Raw genomic sequence first — 15,338 nt, forward strand, 5'->3', positions numbered from 1 at the left:
GAGCATCATCTCTAACCTGCTTCATCCTGGTAAAAAAGACAATCCTTGTCCTGATCCTACTTCTGATTTCTCCTTAGCTACACAGTTTAACTCATTCTTTATTGATTCAATAGCTAAACTTACCACAACCTTCCCTAATAATAGCTCAGGTATATTCCCATCTCCCCCATCAATCCCAACCCACTCTAATTCTAACCCTACTCAGCACTCTCCTTTCTTATTCAAACCTATTCCAACTAGTTCCATAAAAAAAATCCTTCAAAAATTAAAACCATGCTCAAATGCCCCAGACGAGCTTCCCTCCAATTTCCTTACTCTAGCTGCCGATGGCATAGCTCTACATATCTCCATCCTAATAAACTGCTCCATTCAGGAAGCTTATGTACCTCTCCCCTAGAAAAAAGCCTTCATTATTCTCCTCTATAAGGGAGGCAACAATAAAGAAATCTCTAATTTCCATCCAATAGTCATCCTATCCCCCATCTCTAAAATTCTTGAAAAATGTGTCCACCTACAACTCCTACCCTTTCTACTAGACAATCAACTACTTACCCCAACACAACATGGCTTCAGACCCGGGCATAGCACAATGACAGCCCTCCTTTCCTTCCTTGAAACCATCAAACATGCTTATGACTCCAACAACATTGTATCAACCTTCTTCCTAGATTTCTTCAAAGCCTTTAATACAGTTTCACATAAACTTCTCCTATTCAAGCTATCCTATCTGAATCTTTCCTCATCCTCCATCAATTGGTTTTTCAAAAAAAACACCAGCAAGCCGTCAAATGGAAAAGTTTCACCTCTTCCTTCCTTCATACTATCACAGGTGTCCCGCAAGGCTCTATACTAGGCCCACTACTGTTCAACATCTTCATTAATGACTTCCATCACTGCAACCCTAATGCTAAACTGGTCCAATATGCTGACGATTCTGCAATTATCTGTTCCACCAAAACCCTTCCTACACCTATGAAACTAACTCAAGAAGCCTTCTCCTGCACCAAATACTGTATGCTTAATAATCACCTTGCTCTCAACCCTTCAAAAACTAAGATCATGCTATTTACCTTTTCTAAATCTTCCAAAATCGAGAAGAACTCTCTCAGTAACAAGCCAAAACTCAACCCCACTTGAAATAGTTCCCCACTCTAAACTTCTAGGAGTACTCATTGATGACCAAATAAAATTTGACATCCACCTACAAACTAATATTAGGAAAACTCATTAAAAACTGGGCATGCTTTATTGCCACAATCGATATCTTACCCCTTCAACCAAACATATCCTCTCTACTACCTATCTCCTCCCCTCCCTTCTGTATGGTGCCCCTCTCCTTACCAGTCTTCAATCCTCCCTAAAGTCCAAACTAGCTTCCTGCTACAACAAAATCGCTGAGTTTGCTACCTGATCTAAATACTCTTCCCGCCATTGCAAAACTCTCCACTCCTTGAAGTGGTTGGAACTCCCAAACTATCTTTCCTATATACAACTCTCCACTGCCCATAAACTCATCTTCCAACCTTCAAATCACCCCTCACTCTCCTCCTCCTCCCTCCAAATACACCAGCCTAGCAGACTACTTAGGTCTAGTAACCAGAACCTCCTGGAAGTACACAAGCCCACACATACTCCAGGGACACTTCTATTTTTCTCACTAGCATGACTATAGAATTCCATTACCCACTCATTCGTACCACCCATAACCTCTCCTCCTTTAAGAACCTTCTCCACTCTCACCTCTCTTCCCACTGGGAATCCTCCTGTTCCCACCTCACGTGACACACTTTCTGTATTATTTCCTTATTTCTGACCCATAAAAATTACACCCTAGCTTCTATTTCCTTTATCAACTACTGATGTTATTTGTCTGTGATCTAATATTCCATACCAACATCCACTTTGCTGTTGCCTTGTTTTTCATTATCATCATTATCATAAATGTATAAACTTCAAACTTTGAGTCTTTATCGTGACAGCATTTTAGAATGGTCTTATTGCTAATTTTTATTGTAAACTGTATATTGACTTTCTATTGATTTATATTGTACAACTTCATTTGAATGCACTGTGATTTTTGTTGACAACCATATTTGGAGCTTTTCTCCTCGGGCCTCCATTGAAAACGGGCTCATTTTAGGCCCAATGGACTTTCCCGGTAAACAAACTGCAAATAAATAATAAATAAATAACTTCTGATGGCATTTGACTTGCTGATATGCATTAAATCCATCAAGTACAATTTAAAATATCAGATGGAGTTTTTAAAATATATAAAATATATAAAAATATTTAGATTTTATAGAAATAATGTAGTAATACTATTTACTTTATACATTGCTCTTCAGAAGCAGATAGTGAGTTATTGATTGTCAAGTAATGAAAATATTGCCAGATACCTGAAGAAGTAAGTAACACGCTAGGATTACGAAAAATTTTCCACATTGTGGTAAGTGAATTTTGATCAATGAGTTGCCATGCACAGGGTGTGTGTGATCCTGAGACACAATTACCACTAGCAGGGACTGCAGAGCAGCTTTGCTGGTCTCAGCATATTCTAACATCATATAATGACATGGCAATGACTAACATTATTAAAATGAGTGGAATGGTGTATGCAAATGAGGCAAAAGAAGAGAGTGACATTATTCATAAAAGTGTAAAGGTCACATGGCAGAGCTGTGCAATTCATGTAAATGAACACTGACAAATATTTTTGTTCATGTTAAGTGAACCATTTAAAAGTTATATGTTTACCACTATATTAAAAAATATGTATTCGCAACACGCTGTTATTGATACCACTAGCCATGACAGTGTACATCATTGCCCCTGGACGCACCTTGTTATCCAGCTAAATGAAGAACTTGTCCCTGTGGATATCAAGGTATGTGTGGCTTTATGTATACTCATTAAAGGGAACTTTCAGTGACCTACTGGGGGACACAGAGGGAATATCTTAATAATCTTCCATCAGTTTATTGATGCTATGCTTCAGTATGTGGGGGAACATATGTGGATCTCACATGCAACAAAAGAGAGGGCAAACATCTTGCAAAACGTCTGTTATATAGCCTGTTTCCCAGAGCTATTAGGGGCCATAGACTGCACCAACATTTAAATAAAGACCCTAACTGGTAAACCGGGAAGGTGGTACATGAACTCCATCAACTGCCATTAGTCTATAAGGTGCACTGTATTATCATTGTAGATGATACCCTGTAATGCACAAGGTGTCATGTAAAATGTGTCTGCAGGCCACCCAGGCAGTTATCATGATGCCCACATATGGCATACCTATACCAGCAATTTGCAAGGGTTGACTTCTCCCACGGACATCTTACTGGTGATGTTGGATATGTCCTGAACCCTGTTTTATGACTGCCATCTGAAATACACAGAACGAAGCTGTTCAGGGAGACAACATGTTCACCTGCAAACAAGAAACATTACTGAGCATGTATTTGGGGTACTCAAGGCATGTTTTCTCTGTCTGGATTCCTCCAATGGTACCCCGCATTATGATCCTGGCATGTGTGCAGCAATATTTTCAGTATGTGCAATGTTACACAGTGTCATGCTTAGGAGGCAGTTAAAGTATAGAGGGGTGTTGTGGGGCAGTAAGCGTAGTCCCCAGTACTGTAAGTAGTAGAGGCTGAGCCAAATGAAAGGTCAGTGGAGGATTCACTAGCTAGGAATGATCTTGCTACACAGACACTGGCATACGATGACGTGGAACTGACAATAAGATGGTGGCTTCTACATATCTCAAACCCATGGTAAAGCATATTAAAGCAGATTAACTACAGTAAACCTGATGCATGTAAAACCAACCCCAGGCTGTGCTTACCCAAGCATATTCTGGCCACACTGTATATCAGGCATAGGCAAACTAAATAATGTACATACAGTAGACTCCTTCTTATCTGGTCTTGCTGGGCCTGGACCTTAGGCTGGATAAACAAATGGCTGTATAATCAGTAAATGCATACAAAATAGCATTTATTGGTTATAAATCAGTTAGAATAACAGGATGTATGTTAGTATGGATTTTTGTAATGAATATGAAGTCTGAAACTGAAATAGTTGTCATTATTTAGCCCAGAAGAGGTGGAAGTGTTGTTATTCCGTTGTCTTTTGCTATGGCTGTGGCAGAAATTTGATGGTCGGTTAAGGAGGAGGCCGGTTAAAGAAAGAGGGAGTCTACAGTACAAAGTGCAGGACACAGTTATTATTTGCACTGGTGGGAGAGGTAGCACATGTATGGATACCTTTCAAAGGGAAGTGCATGAGTTCAGAGTATAATTAGAAGTAGAATTGCAGTTGTGTTTATGGGCTTTCAGACAGTGTGTGTGTATGTGTATTTGTGTGTGTGTGTGTGTGTGTGTGTGTGTGTGTGTGTGTGTGTGTGTGTGTGTGTGTGTGTGTGTGTGCTGGGGGGGCATTAAAGAAAAAAAGTTTTGTAAGGCATCAGTGCTACAGCTCAACACACACACACTCAAACACATTGTACTGTCTGACTGTGCCAGCTCATTTGTGGCAAAGCTTGATACTCTGTATAAGTACAACCCAGCACTAAAAGTATACATGAAAGTCAGGTGCAGGAATACTATCATTTGAAACCAAAGATTTAAAAAGCATATGCTGTGCAAATTGAATCCCTGATGTTCCTGTATAATTCAAATCAGACAGTTTTAATAACTTAGCAGGTGAGTAATTGTTCAGAAGAACTTACAGCTAATGTATCTGGGGCATCTCTGGTAGGGTCTATATGACTAGACCGAAAGAACACAAGAGCGAATGTATGTACATCGACACATTTACATAGATGTACATACTGAGTGGAACACCTAAACGGCGAAAACCGGAATGCCGAACGTGTTTCATCATCATAATGCGCTACACAGGTAGATAAAATTTAAAGTAAAATATTAAATTAATTAGCTTTTGCAAGGGGGCATTGCCCCCCACACCCCCCTGCTTAAATATACCAACTCTGAGACTGCACTACAGTGGGGAAAAGGATATATTTCCTTATCCCCACCACTGTGCTGCTGGCTATGAAACACGTTCAGTGTTCCGGTTTTCACCATTTAGGTGTTTCACTCAGTATGTACATCAACGTAAATGTGTCCATGTACATACATTCGCTGTTGTGATCTTTCGGTCTAGTCCTATAGACCCCTCTGGTAGATACTGTTAGTGACCAGTGATGCTCTGCACTAATATCCAGTATCACACTGCTGGACCATGTGGTGGTAGCACAGCCTCTGACTGAGGACAGAAACTCATCATCCACAGTGAGAGGTCGCTTGACTGATAGCCCACTACCCACCAAACTATCTTGATGTTCCAGGTGGACAGCTAATTTTTCAGCAGCTTGAGTAATGTTGGTGCCCTGCAGTGGACTATTTCATAATTATAGTCTTGGTCACCAATAGCATTAATGTCCAGATCTTTCCAAGCACATTCCCAGGAGGCCCTATAAGCATCATTGTGCCCAAATAGTCACTTGCCATGAAGATGTAGGGCCTGGAGTAGCACCTCATTCTCTGCATCCAAGAACTTTGTTTCCTGGGTAGATTTTTTTTCAGTAGAGAGAGCAGTGTTTTTCTGCTTAGTTAGTTTTTAGGCATTGCACTGTAGGCATGGAAATCAGTAGTATTACCATGTTGGTCATGAGTGACCCAGAAAACCCCCTGCAACACAGTTTTATTTCTTGCTCCTATACCATGCTGCTGGTGGTGTGTCTGACAGTAGTATTTGTCTATTCAGATACATAATATCACTGAGCAAATGTCTACCATACTACGACAGCCTTAACATTCCCACTCCCAAAGGTGACATGACTTTTCCTCTCATTGTTAAAAAGACTTGCTCATGTGGTATACGTATAAGCTGAAGAGCAGGCAGATGTTTCTTCACAATGAGATACTACAGCCTGAATGTACTCACATGTGCTCTTAGTATTTTCTGATGGATGTGTTTCTCATTAGGCTTGGCAATCCCTCAGCACAATAACTGTCTAAAACTATATCAATATATGCTTACGTGCTACAGGAGGTACCATTATAGTTTAAAAAGTGATGCTAAAAAAGTAGAACATACCATGTATAAAGTTGTGGAAACTGCTGTAGTAGAAGCAATTAGTGTGAAATGCTCCTATTGCAGGTTTCAAAGTTGCTGTTCTAGGAATTCTTCCACTGTACGACGGTGCTCAGTGCCTTCCCCCATGTGTATACTGAACAAATACAGGTGTTTAGAAGCTATGACTATGCAGATGAGGGCTCATCTCATTACTGTTTGTGAATCACTCAAGCTCCATGTCACAGTGACTGGCAAAACACCAAAATCAATTCTACACAGTGTCATACATACACCTAGACATCTGCAGTTAGCACTGAGTATGTATGGTTCTCCCTACGGCTCTGGGAAGATATCTGGAATTCCACTTCTAACCTAATGAAAATAGTGTTATTGTTATGCATGCTTTATAAACATCATATAAACAAATATAGGACTGCCATGTGTCACACATTAAAGTACAATGTTTGATCACTACCATACAGTACACATACTGGCCTGCCCCTCCCACAACAGTTATGCAAACAAGGTGCCTGCCATTGCACACAAGAATAGGTGGGAGTATGACATATCTGACATTTTTCTTTTTGATTTGTTGCTAATACATGTATACTGAGGGAGAAGACAATGTTCCTTTTACAGCACAAAGGTTGCATGTGGAGCAAAGTCAAATTTTCCACCACTTGCTACACCTGGACTACAGACACAGGCTGTTACGGGGAAGCCTATAAAAGTTTTCAGTACAAGATTCAGATCTGGAATAGCTCAGCTGAGGCAATAATATGTGCAACTGGCATTCTGCATGAAGGACAACAGTGTAGAACAGTGTTATCATCATTCTGGTGACATGAGGCAACAACATCCCACCTACCTGGGCCAGTGGGAGGCTGAGGTTATGGCTAAAGCAACATAAATGTACTGTAAGTAAGCCTTCTCTTACCTGCACATACAACTTGACAGTGTGTGGCATCCAGATACCTTACACACTGCTGTTTTTCTCTCCATAACCCCTGAAGCTATTGCACAGAATGCAGAGCTAGTAAGGAGGATATACCACTTTCATACAGTACATATTTAAAGGTTAATAATCTGTTCAGTTAGTTCAGTGGTATTCCAATAGTGTATAGGTTTTCTACAGTACTGGTATTTCTATGCTACCCAAATATCAACAGAATGATGTGGAGAAACATGCTTATCTCGCAGCAAATACTGCTGCTTTGGAATAGACTCCCCATATAAAATAAAGCTCATCCCTGTCAGGATTGATTTACAACTTGGATCTATGGGTAAGAAACAGAAAATTTACCATAGGACTGATTCCTGTACTACTCATGGACAGAGGCAGCTCATAAATGATTTATCTCATGCATGGGCCCCTTCAAATTATCCATGGTATGATCCCAGCTATTCTCACTAGGAGTAATACACAATTATCAGTGACAAGATATGTAAATTCAATCTAACACCAAATGGGATTGGTTAATTAAACACAAAAGGGAAGCTGGCTAGGCTTAAAATGTCTCACAAGGGCAGCTAGCCTACTACTTACCTACAAACCTATGCTAGGGTCCACAGTTTAAAGGTAGCCCTGTGACTGAAGACTGTGTGTGCTACATGCATGCATGCTTTTGTGGAACTGTCTAAACAGCGCAACATGTTAAAGTTTGCTTTCTGGTTGCATGGAGCAATGGCTGTGGATTTGAAACCCCACCTTGCTTATCTACTGTGTCATCTCTGGTAATTTCAGGTAGGTGTTTGCTGTTCCTTCAAGTATACTACCTCAACTGTAAACTATAAAGTTGACCTTTTTTTCATATCTGTACATATGTCTACCATACATCATTACTGTGTGACTGACTGCAAGTTTCAGTTGGTTAATACAAGTAGCTCCACATGTTAATGGTTTGCTTTTAGTCTGCACGACATGAAGACTGTGGGTTTGATTCCCACTGTGGTTGCCTAGTGTGACATCCCTGGTAATTTGGGGTAGGTGGGTGTTGTTCTTTGGCGTACAGTACTTAAAACTTTATGAATTAAAATTACGTGTGAGCTGTATTTTTTCATTGTATCTGTAAATTTCTTTCACAAACCCTCTTTCTTAACATGCTTGATCTGTTAACATTTTTGTGTGTTTGAATGCAGCCTTTAGTCAAATTGCACAAACAGCTCAACACATTAAGGCTTTGCCTTCTAGATTGCACTTAATGAGACCTATGGATAAATTTCCCCATTGGCTGTATAATGTACCATCACTGTTACTTTGGAATGGGTGTTTGTCATTCTTTCAAGTTTAGTACCTCTAACATTGTCATACAAAAGATACAGATGGTCTGCATTTTGGCATTGTATCTATATTTCTCTCTCTCGGCAGATGGCAATAATAGTTCCTCTGGCTGTCATGCAGCTCTGTGGTGGCTGTAGTATGTGGAGCAGCATAAACTTTGCTTAGCTATAACAGTAAGATTCATGACAAAGGACCTTCCTATAACATTCTAGAATGGCACCAAGTAAAGCGATTATGCTCCAAAACTGGGAAAAATATAAACTTTTTAAGCACCTCCATAGAATGAGACCCAATCTTAACAGTCTTTAGGGATGCTTAACAAACCTTTGTTAAGGCACTCTAAGCACTATTAAGACTGGGTCTCATAACAAGGACTAACAACAGACAGCACTGGCAGACAAATAGGAGCAAAAGGCAAAACAGCTGTAAAAGCTGGTAGAACTTCACTTTGCCACACTTATTGAGCATGCAGAATAATATTTCTAGCAGTTTTTAAAAGTTGTTTCACTTTCTGTCAGACTATGACTTTGTTTCTGCCTGCTGAACCTGTGTGCTGTACCTGATTATACAGAATGTCCCTGATTTTTCCTCATATTTTTGCCATGTTGTTATTCTCCTTAAGGATCTGCAACCAAAATCCTACTCTCTCCTTATTCCCTGAATCCCCCCACTTCACCATTATTCCTTTCCACTTTCTGCTTGTGGTACATATATGAGCCTTAACTGTGTAGCTGTAAAATATTCCTTAAAATCAGGTAGTCCTAAACCACTTTGTTCTAATGGATCTTAAGCTTATCCCATTTAATCTTTGCCCTCTTTTCCCCAGATAAAATCATTCAACTGTGGTTGATAAAAATATGCCTGACCTATATATAAAACTAAAGGGACTGAAAACATTTTCATTTTTTGTATCTTGCTATTCATATCCATAAACAAAAGCTTCCATTTTTTTTTCATTTTTTATTACCTCTACTACATATCCTTAGCTGCCATAACAGAATCATTTTTAAGCCATACTCTTAAATGCTTCATTTGATAATGTTCCCACAAATATGGGTATTACTGAACCAATTAATGTGTGGGTACATGGTTTATAACTACAGGCTTTGTTTTGTCTTCATTAATTTTATATCACAAAAAGAATTTATACTGTCTCAGAATGTTCCACAACATGGAAATGTCCTTTTCTGGTTTAATCAGGTACAAAATAATACCTGCAACGAAAGCCAATTTTTCCTGATTACCATACCAATGGCTCTAACTATAAAGAAAATAACAGAAGGGAAAGAGGACACCCCTGACTCGTTCCTCTGTTCAGACACAACTTATCAAAGAACCCTCCCATTTTAATATTTGCCTCCAATCACTCATATACCCTCTTAGTTAACTTTATTATTGTATCCGAGAATGCAAACGCTTCCATTCCCCTAATCATAAAATCCCAGCTTACCCTGTTATCTTTATCACTTTCTTCCCTCCTAACTTCCAAACCTTCTACAAGAATACCATCTGTTCCTGAAGACTTTCCTGAAGATTGATTATACATCACCATTTTTATCTCATTCCCTCCTGTCTTAACTGTTAATTGTTAATCCTCATCTTTCTATAACCTTGACATAATTTAAGTCTTTCATAAATATTTCCATTTGTGATTTTCTTGATTTCCACATTCCTCTATTTTATGTAAATTTTCATTCAATTTCCAAAATATATCTAATACTTCTACAGGATCTGGTTATTTTTTTTTTTGTTATAGGCTATCTAAGTTTAGCAGCAACCCTTTCTACTTTTTGTCACCTAAGATGTTGTGCTAGAAGTTTTTGTGCTCTTGAGTTATCAGAAACAGCTGCTTAACCTCAATCTTTCTAAAACTAAGCATACTATCCAGATTCTCCATTATTTTCTCTTAATCACTCTGCATTTGTGCCTTTTCATGTTCTGTGAGATTCCCCCTTATTCTTCAATTGTTAACCTTTGTCAGCCCTTCTAAATAATTCTTGTTACTTCTTAACCGTATCTCTTTTTTTATTTCTACCATATTTTTAAACTCCACTTTCGTTTTATCCCACTCACTAGCTATAACTTCTGAAGAAATGTCTATCTTCCCTAATAACTCATGAATAATATGTTATAGTTAGTTCTTATGCACAAACCTTGTTATTACAATGATTTTTATCTCTCAGTTTCGGGGCATACTCAGTGCCCTCCATGTATTACAAAGTTGTTACTGAGAGTTTCCAACATAAGAATCTTCAAATAACAACCCTGCTAAACCAAAGATGTTTTATATATATATATATATATATATATATATATATATATATATATATATATATGTGTGTGTGTGTGTGTGTGTATAAGTATTCTGACAACAAGATTACAGTATCAAGTGCTCACAGAAATCACCACAAAACAAAACCCTATTACACCATGTGTAAGTGATGAGGGACAGAATTCATACAGAATTGTTAATCAGCAGTTCACACTACTAAGATAACTAGGTAACAAGGAAACCACTTTTGTCTGCATATTTAGCACGTATGATAGTACTTTGTGTAGAAATAGATGTTTTTAGCTTTCATCAGGACCATACTGATTTTACATAAAAGAAATTCTTCATACTTCAATTATTAAGTCCATGCTGGGCCTGGCATGCATAACCCACCAATTAAGAGTACACTGACACTTTTTCACAGAACTCTAAAGCCATATCGAAAAGTAATAATGCAAAAATCACTCTCTTATGTAGCAAAAACAAAAGTATAGAACAAATGGCTATTCACTAGTAAGTTGATCTGTGCAACCCTGGACACAAAGTAACTTTTAGCTCCCTCCCTACTCCCACTGGAACCATATATAGTTAGCCCTAAGACTTGTATACATGAATCAATTAAAAGAATACTAAATTTACTCAAAGAAGCCCTTGTGTATCTAACTTACTACACTATGTTTTGTATCCCTACATACCATAAAAACTAATAACTTACTTTATTCTGAACAGAAGCTACAATCACTCTCCTGTGAGGCCTCAGGTCAAATATTTTACTCAGCCACACCTCCTCACAGTTCTTCAGTGCATTTTCAATGGTAACATCCTTCACAGCCCGTTGCACAATAGTCTTCACATGATCAATGTGTTCTGCAATATTAAACAATGGTATTAATATATCATTGCAGGTGGCCTTTTCAGTTTTGTAATACTCCTTCAAGACTCAGTCTATGCATTAGAGACTCATTTCATATGAGAACATGTAATATATAATTCCAATGAATGCTTTCTGCTGAAAAGCACTGCATTTAAATTACAATACAATTTTTGTGTTATATAAAGGGTGTGAACATGAAATGTTTAGCAGAGACTTTTGCCAAAATGATGTTACATTTTTTTCTTCTGTTGATATTTAAAATTTCTTTGATATTTGGCAACCATGTTTGTCATACATAAAACACTTTAAGTGACTGCAACCTGCATAAAGAAAGGGACAGAAAATACATTCATTTTTGGCACGATGAATGGCTTGGCTAGGACATGTAAGACAACAGTGAAATCTCCAAGGAGAACTTATCTTAATTCTCTCAGACACAGACTCATAAGTTAAGGAAATGTCAATAGCTTTGACCTAAAAATTCAAAATGGTATACTTGGGACACAGTCGGACTGGTTAGCATCACTGTTCTGTTCACTGTCAATGAGTGGCTTCAGTCAATGGGGGAAAATTCTGCTGCCTACATTTGAAAAGAACAGCTGCTACATTTCAGAGATGGTAGGGAGACATGGCAAAATACTCAATAACATACGTTTGCAGCATTTTTAATGATATTTGCAATATGAAATGGTACAGGCTGTTTATTTTTAAAAATGTGTGTATTTCTGATTCTGGAGACCCAAACAGAAACATCACTAGCAGAACCTAGCTGCTTTTGGCAACCTTTACTTGACTTGGCTTGTCCAATAGCTAACCCCCTTCTTTTCCTGATTCAGTAGTATTTTTAATCACACTTGTTTTCCTAGGGTGTGCTGCATATTTCTAGGAGATAATTCTCAAATGTGCCTCAGTTTCCTCCCTTTTTAATGTGAGTTGTAGCTGTGCAGCATGCAGGATGTGAAATATTTTAGCAGTTTATGTTTATCATTATTGGACACTTAAAGGCAATGCTTAGCAGGGAAACTAAGTTGTTTCTGCCAATTTGTCCTACAGTAGCAGTTCACCCCTTCTCTCTCTAAATCAGCTATAACTAGTTTTCCAAGAAGTAAAGTACTACTTGTTGCACTAAGGGGTTTGCATCACACTCACAGACATAAATAATCAAGTGAATACAAACTTGTGGGTTTGCAGGGTGAATGAAGAGTATCATTAACTCTATTTTTTTTTATTTTTAATGTTTTCCTAGACCAACACCCACCAATTGTGGATAATTTGCATTTCCCTCCAAAATTACCAAGCTCCCATATCAGCCCTGATCACAAGTACCCCTTAACTGCTCCTTATGAGAAATCCCAGAAATAACGTTTCAACAGGTGAGCCTTATGTTTTGAAACAAGAGCCTTGTGGTTCTAACTTTTAATGCAATAGATGTCTACCACTATGGAGAGTGGATAGGCCTCAGAGCCAGGACTTTCATCTGTGCAACAGACAGTGAATAACGTACTCCTTACGGAGTACAGGAAGTCTGTCAAGCTCCTCCTCACAACTTCATCTGTGAGCTGTATGTACAATGTCTCTGGTGTTCATCACAGGGTTGCACATACAATAGTAATTCCCATTCCCTTAGAAAGACTAAGAGTCCTGACTTACAGTCATTGATATCCATCCATCCATCCATCCATCCATCCATCCATCCAATCTGGCAACTCGGGCTCATTCTCAGCCACTGCAGATCATTTCAGTATCTTGCTTCTGCACCAGTGGCTGGCACAGTAAGAAGAAGTCCTTTACATGCTAAGTGTTTATTACATGGTATTCAGTGCACTTAGTTCTATGCTGTTTATGTTGAATTCATATTTATCTTTTTTTAATAAACATCTTTATTCAATCAGAAGTAAGACAGTGACACTGATACGTTATGTAAACTGTTCATTTCTTTCCTTCCTTTATATCTCACTCCTCCTCCTGAACATGATTCTGCATGTATTGTTCCCACAGATTCCATTTACTTATATGACATTTGCTTTCTCCTTTTTCTAAGGATCAGCCACCAGCTTTTATCTCCTTTATAATATTCAGCATGTCAGTTACAGTTGGTTTAGATTTTGAGTTCCATTTTCTAGTAATTGCTTTTTGGCAGCTAGTAGCATTAAACTTAACAAGGCCTTACTATTTCTAGACAATTCAATGTCCCAGCTGAAGAGAATAATTTTCTAATTTAAAATGATTTACTTCCCCAAAACTTCTGACAAAACATTCTATAGGCATTTTTTTTAAATCTGCCAACTCATTACATTCCTGATACACAGGTCCCCAAGTACTTCTCTCTCCTTCTGTTCACACATCCAGTGTTTGTTATCTTCCTGAGGAAAACTTCTCTGAAGTCTACTTGGAGTGTACAAATATCTGTACAAAACTTCCAAACAAAAGTTCTAAATCTTCTAGGTTTTGTGCGTACTTGGGAACCATACAGATGTCATTCCACTGCTCTTTGGTAAACTGCCTTTGCAGTCTCTCTTCCCAATCTTTTCTAACGTCCTCTGATTTAGTCTTATAATTGCAATATTTATATGCCTTACTAATTATTCAATTTTTAACAGCTGCTTCTGTTCTAAACTAAAAACTCTACCACAGCTGTTTTTTTTTTCACCTGGCATTCCCCTATCCTTACTTTTTGCCTATATTTGATTATCATTTTCTGAAATGGAAGGCAGTCTTTTAACTTGAATTCCAAACTTTTACTTGGTCTCATTCCAGTTTATGAACTTTACCACCATAATTATTTGTGCCCCAATATCTTTGTTCCATATCTACCAGTTTTAGCTACATATTTGCAATTTTCTTAGCTATCACAGACATAAACACTTTACACTCATGGTTTAAAATTGACATTTGTATAAGTGAAGCTGAGTCTGAAAGTTCTAAATCAATAAAACACTTGTAGATAATAATATTGTTAAAAAAGTACTGTTAAAAAATGTTCTCTCTCCCATACATTCATAAATATATTAGCATAACTGGGGGCCATAGCAGCCCCCATAGCTACTCCACTGACTTGTTGAAAAAAATTTTTTTGAATTAAACTCCAAAAAAAATTATAACCTAAAATAATATCAAGCATTTTGCGTCCAGAATTGGAAGTTTTCTTAAGTTCTATTGAGATGCAGTTGAAAGAACTTTTGAAGTGCAAACCCAAACAGAAGTTTTATAATTTTTCTACAATCGTTTTATTGATGATATATTTTTTTTATTTGGAGAGGTGATACTTATATTTATTAAGCATTTTTAGAATATGTTAATAATGTCGGCACATACTTAAAATTCACATCCAAGTTTGATGTTTGTAGTTTGCATTTTTTAGATGTAGTATTTAAGCAGAATAATAAGTTATTAATTAAAATATATAAAACCAGTTTTCAAAATAATGCTTATTTAAGCTATGATAGCATGCAATCCTACAAAACTAAGAATAACATTGTTAAAGATTAGTGAATGAGAACAAATATGCTCACAAAAAGTGAGCAAGATTTTATTACTGAAGGAATATATCTATGCTATAAGTTTTTAAATACAGGTTACCCTGAGAAGGTAGTCAAGCAAAGTTTTGAAGAAGTTATGTATTTTTAGAAATAAAGGTATATGTGGTACTATCATCACCACTAACAAAATGTCTAGTAGTAAGAATTACAAGACATCAAAGCTTGTGAAGAACAGCTTAGATCAAAGAGCCATTAAAAATATCAAGAACAATTGGAAAATACTTAGCAGTTTTCCTGATGGTAAAAAGGTAGTGGGGGAAGACCTGATATTTGTTTCTAAAAGAG

The 15,338-nt window shown here is 37.6% G+C and overlaps 1 protein-coding gene across 1 annotated transcript in view; it reads right to left on the minus strand.

Annotated features, from left to right (window-relative positions):
- The window catches only part of LOC122787923 (dynein beta chain, flagellar outer arm-like), a 5,188,001-nt gene that overhangs the window by 3,766,198 nt on the left and 1,406,465 nt on the right, over positions 1–15,338 (minus strand). Inside the window, exon 34 of the mRNA XM_044054850.1 lies at positions 11,356–11,507. Coding sequence (XP_043910785.1) covers positions 11,356–11,507 — 152 coding nt within the window. The remainder of the gene's footprint in view (positions 1–11,355; positions 11,508–15,338) is intronic.

This window comes from Protopterus annectens, chromosome 13.part0 (genome assembly GCF_019279795.1).
Source record: "Protopterus annectens isolate FY-2018-M chromosome 13.part0, PAN1.0, whole genome shotgun sequence".
Lineage (NCBI taxonomy): Eukaryota > Metazoa > Chordata > Ceratodontiformes > Protopteridae > Protopterus > Protopterus annectens.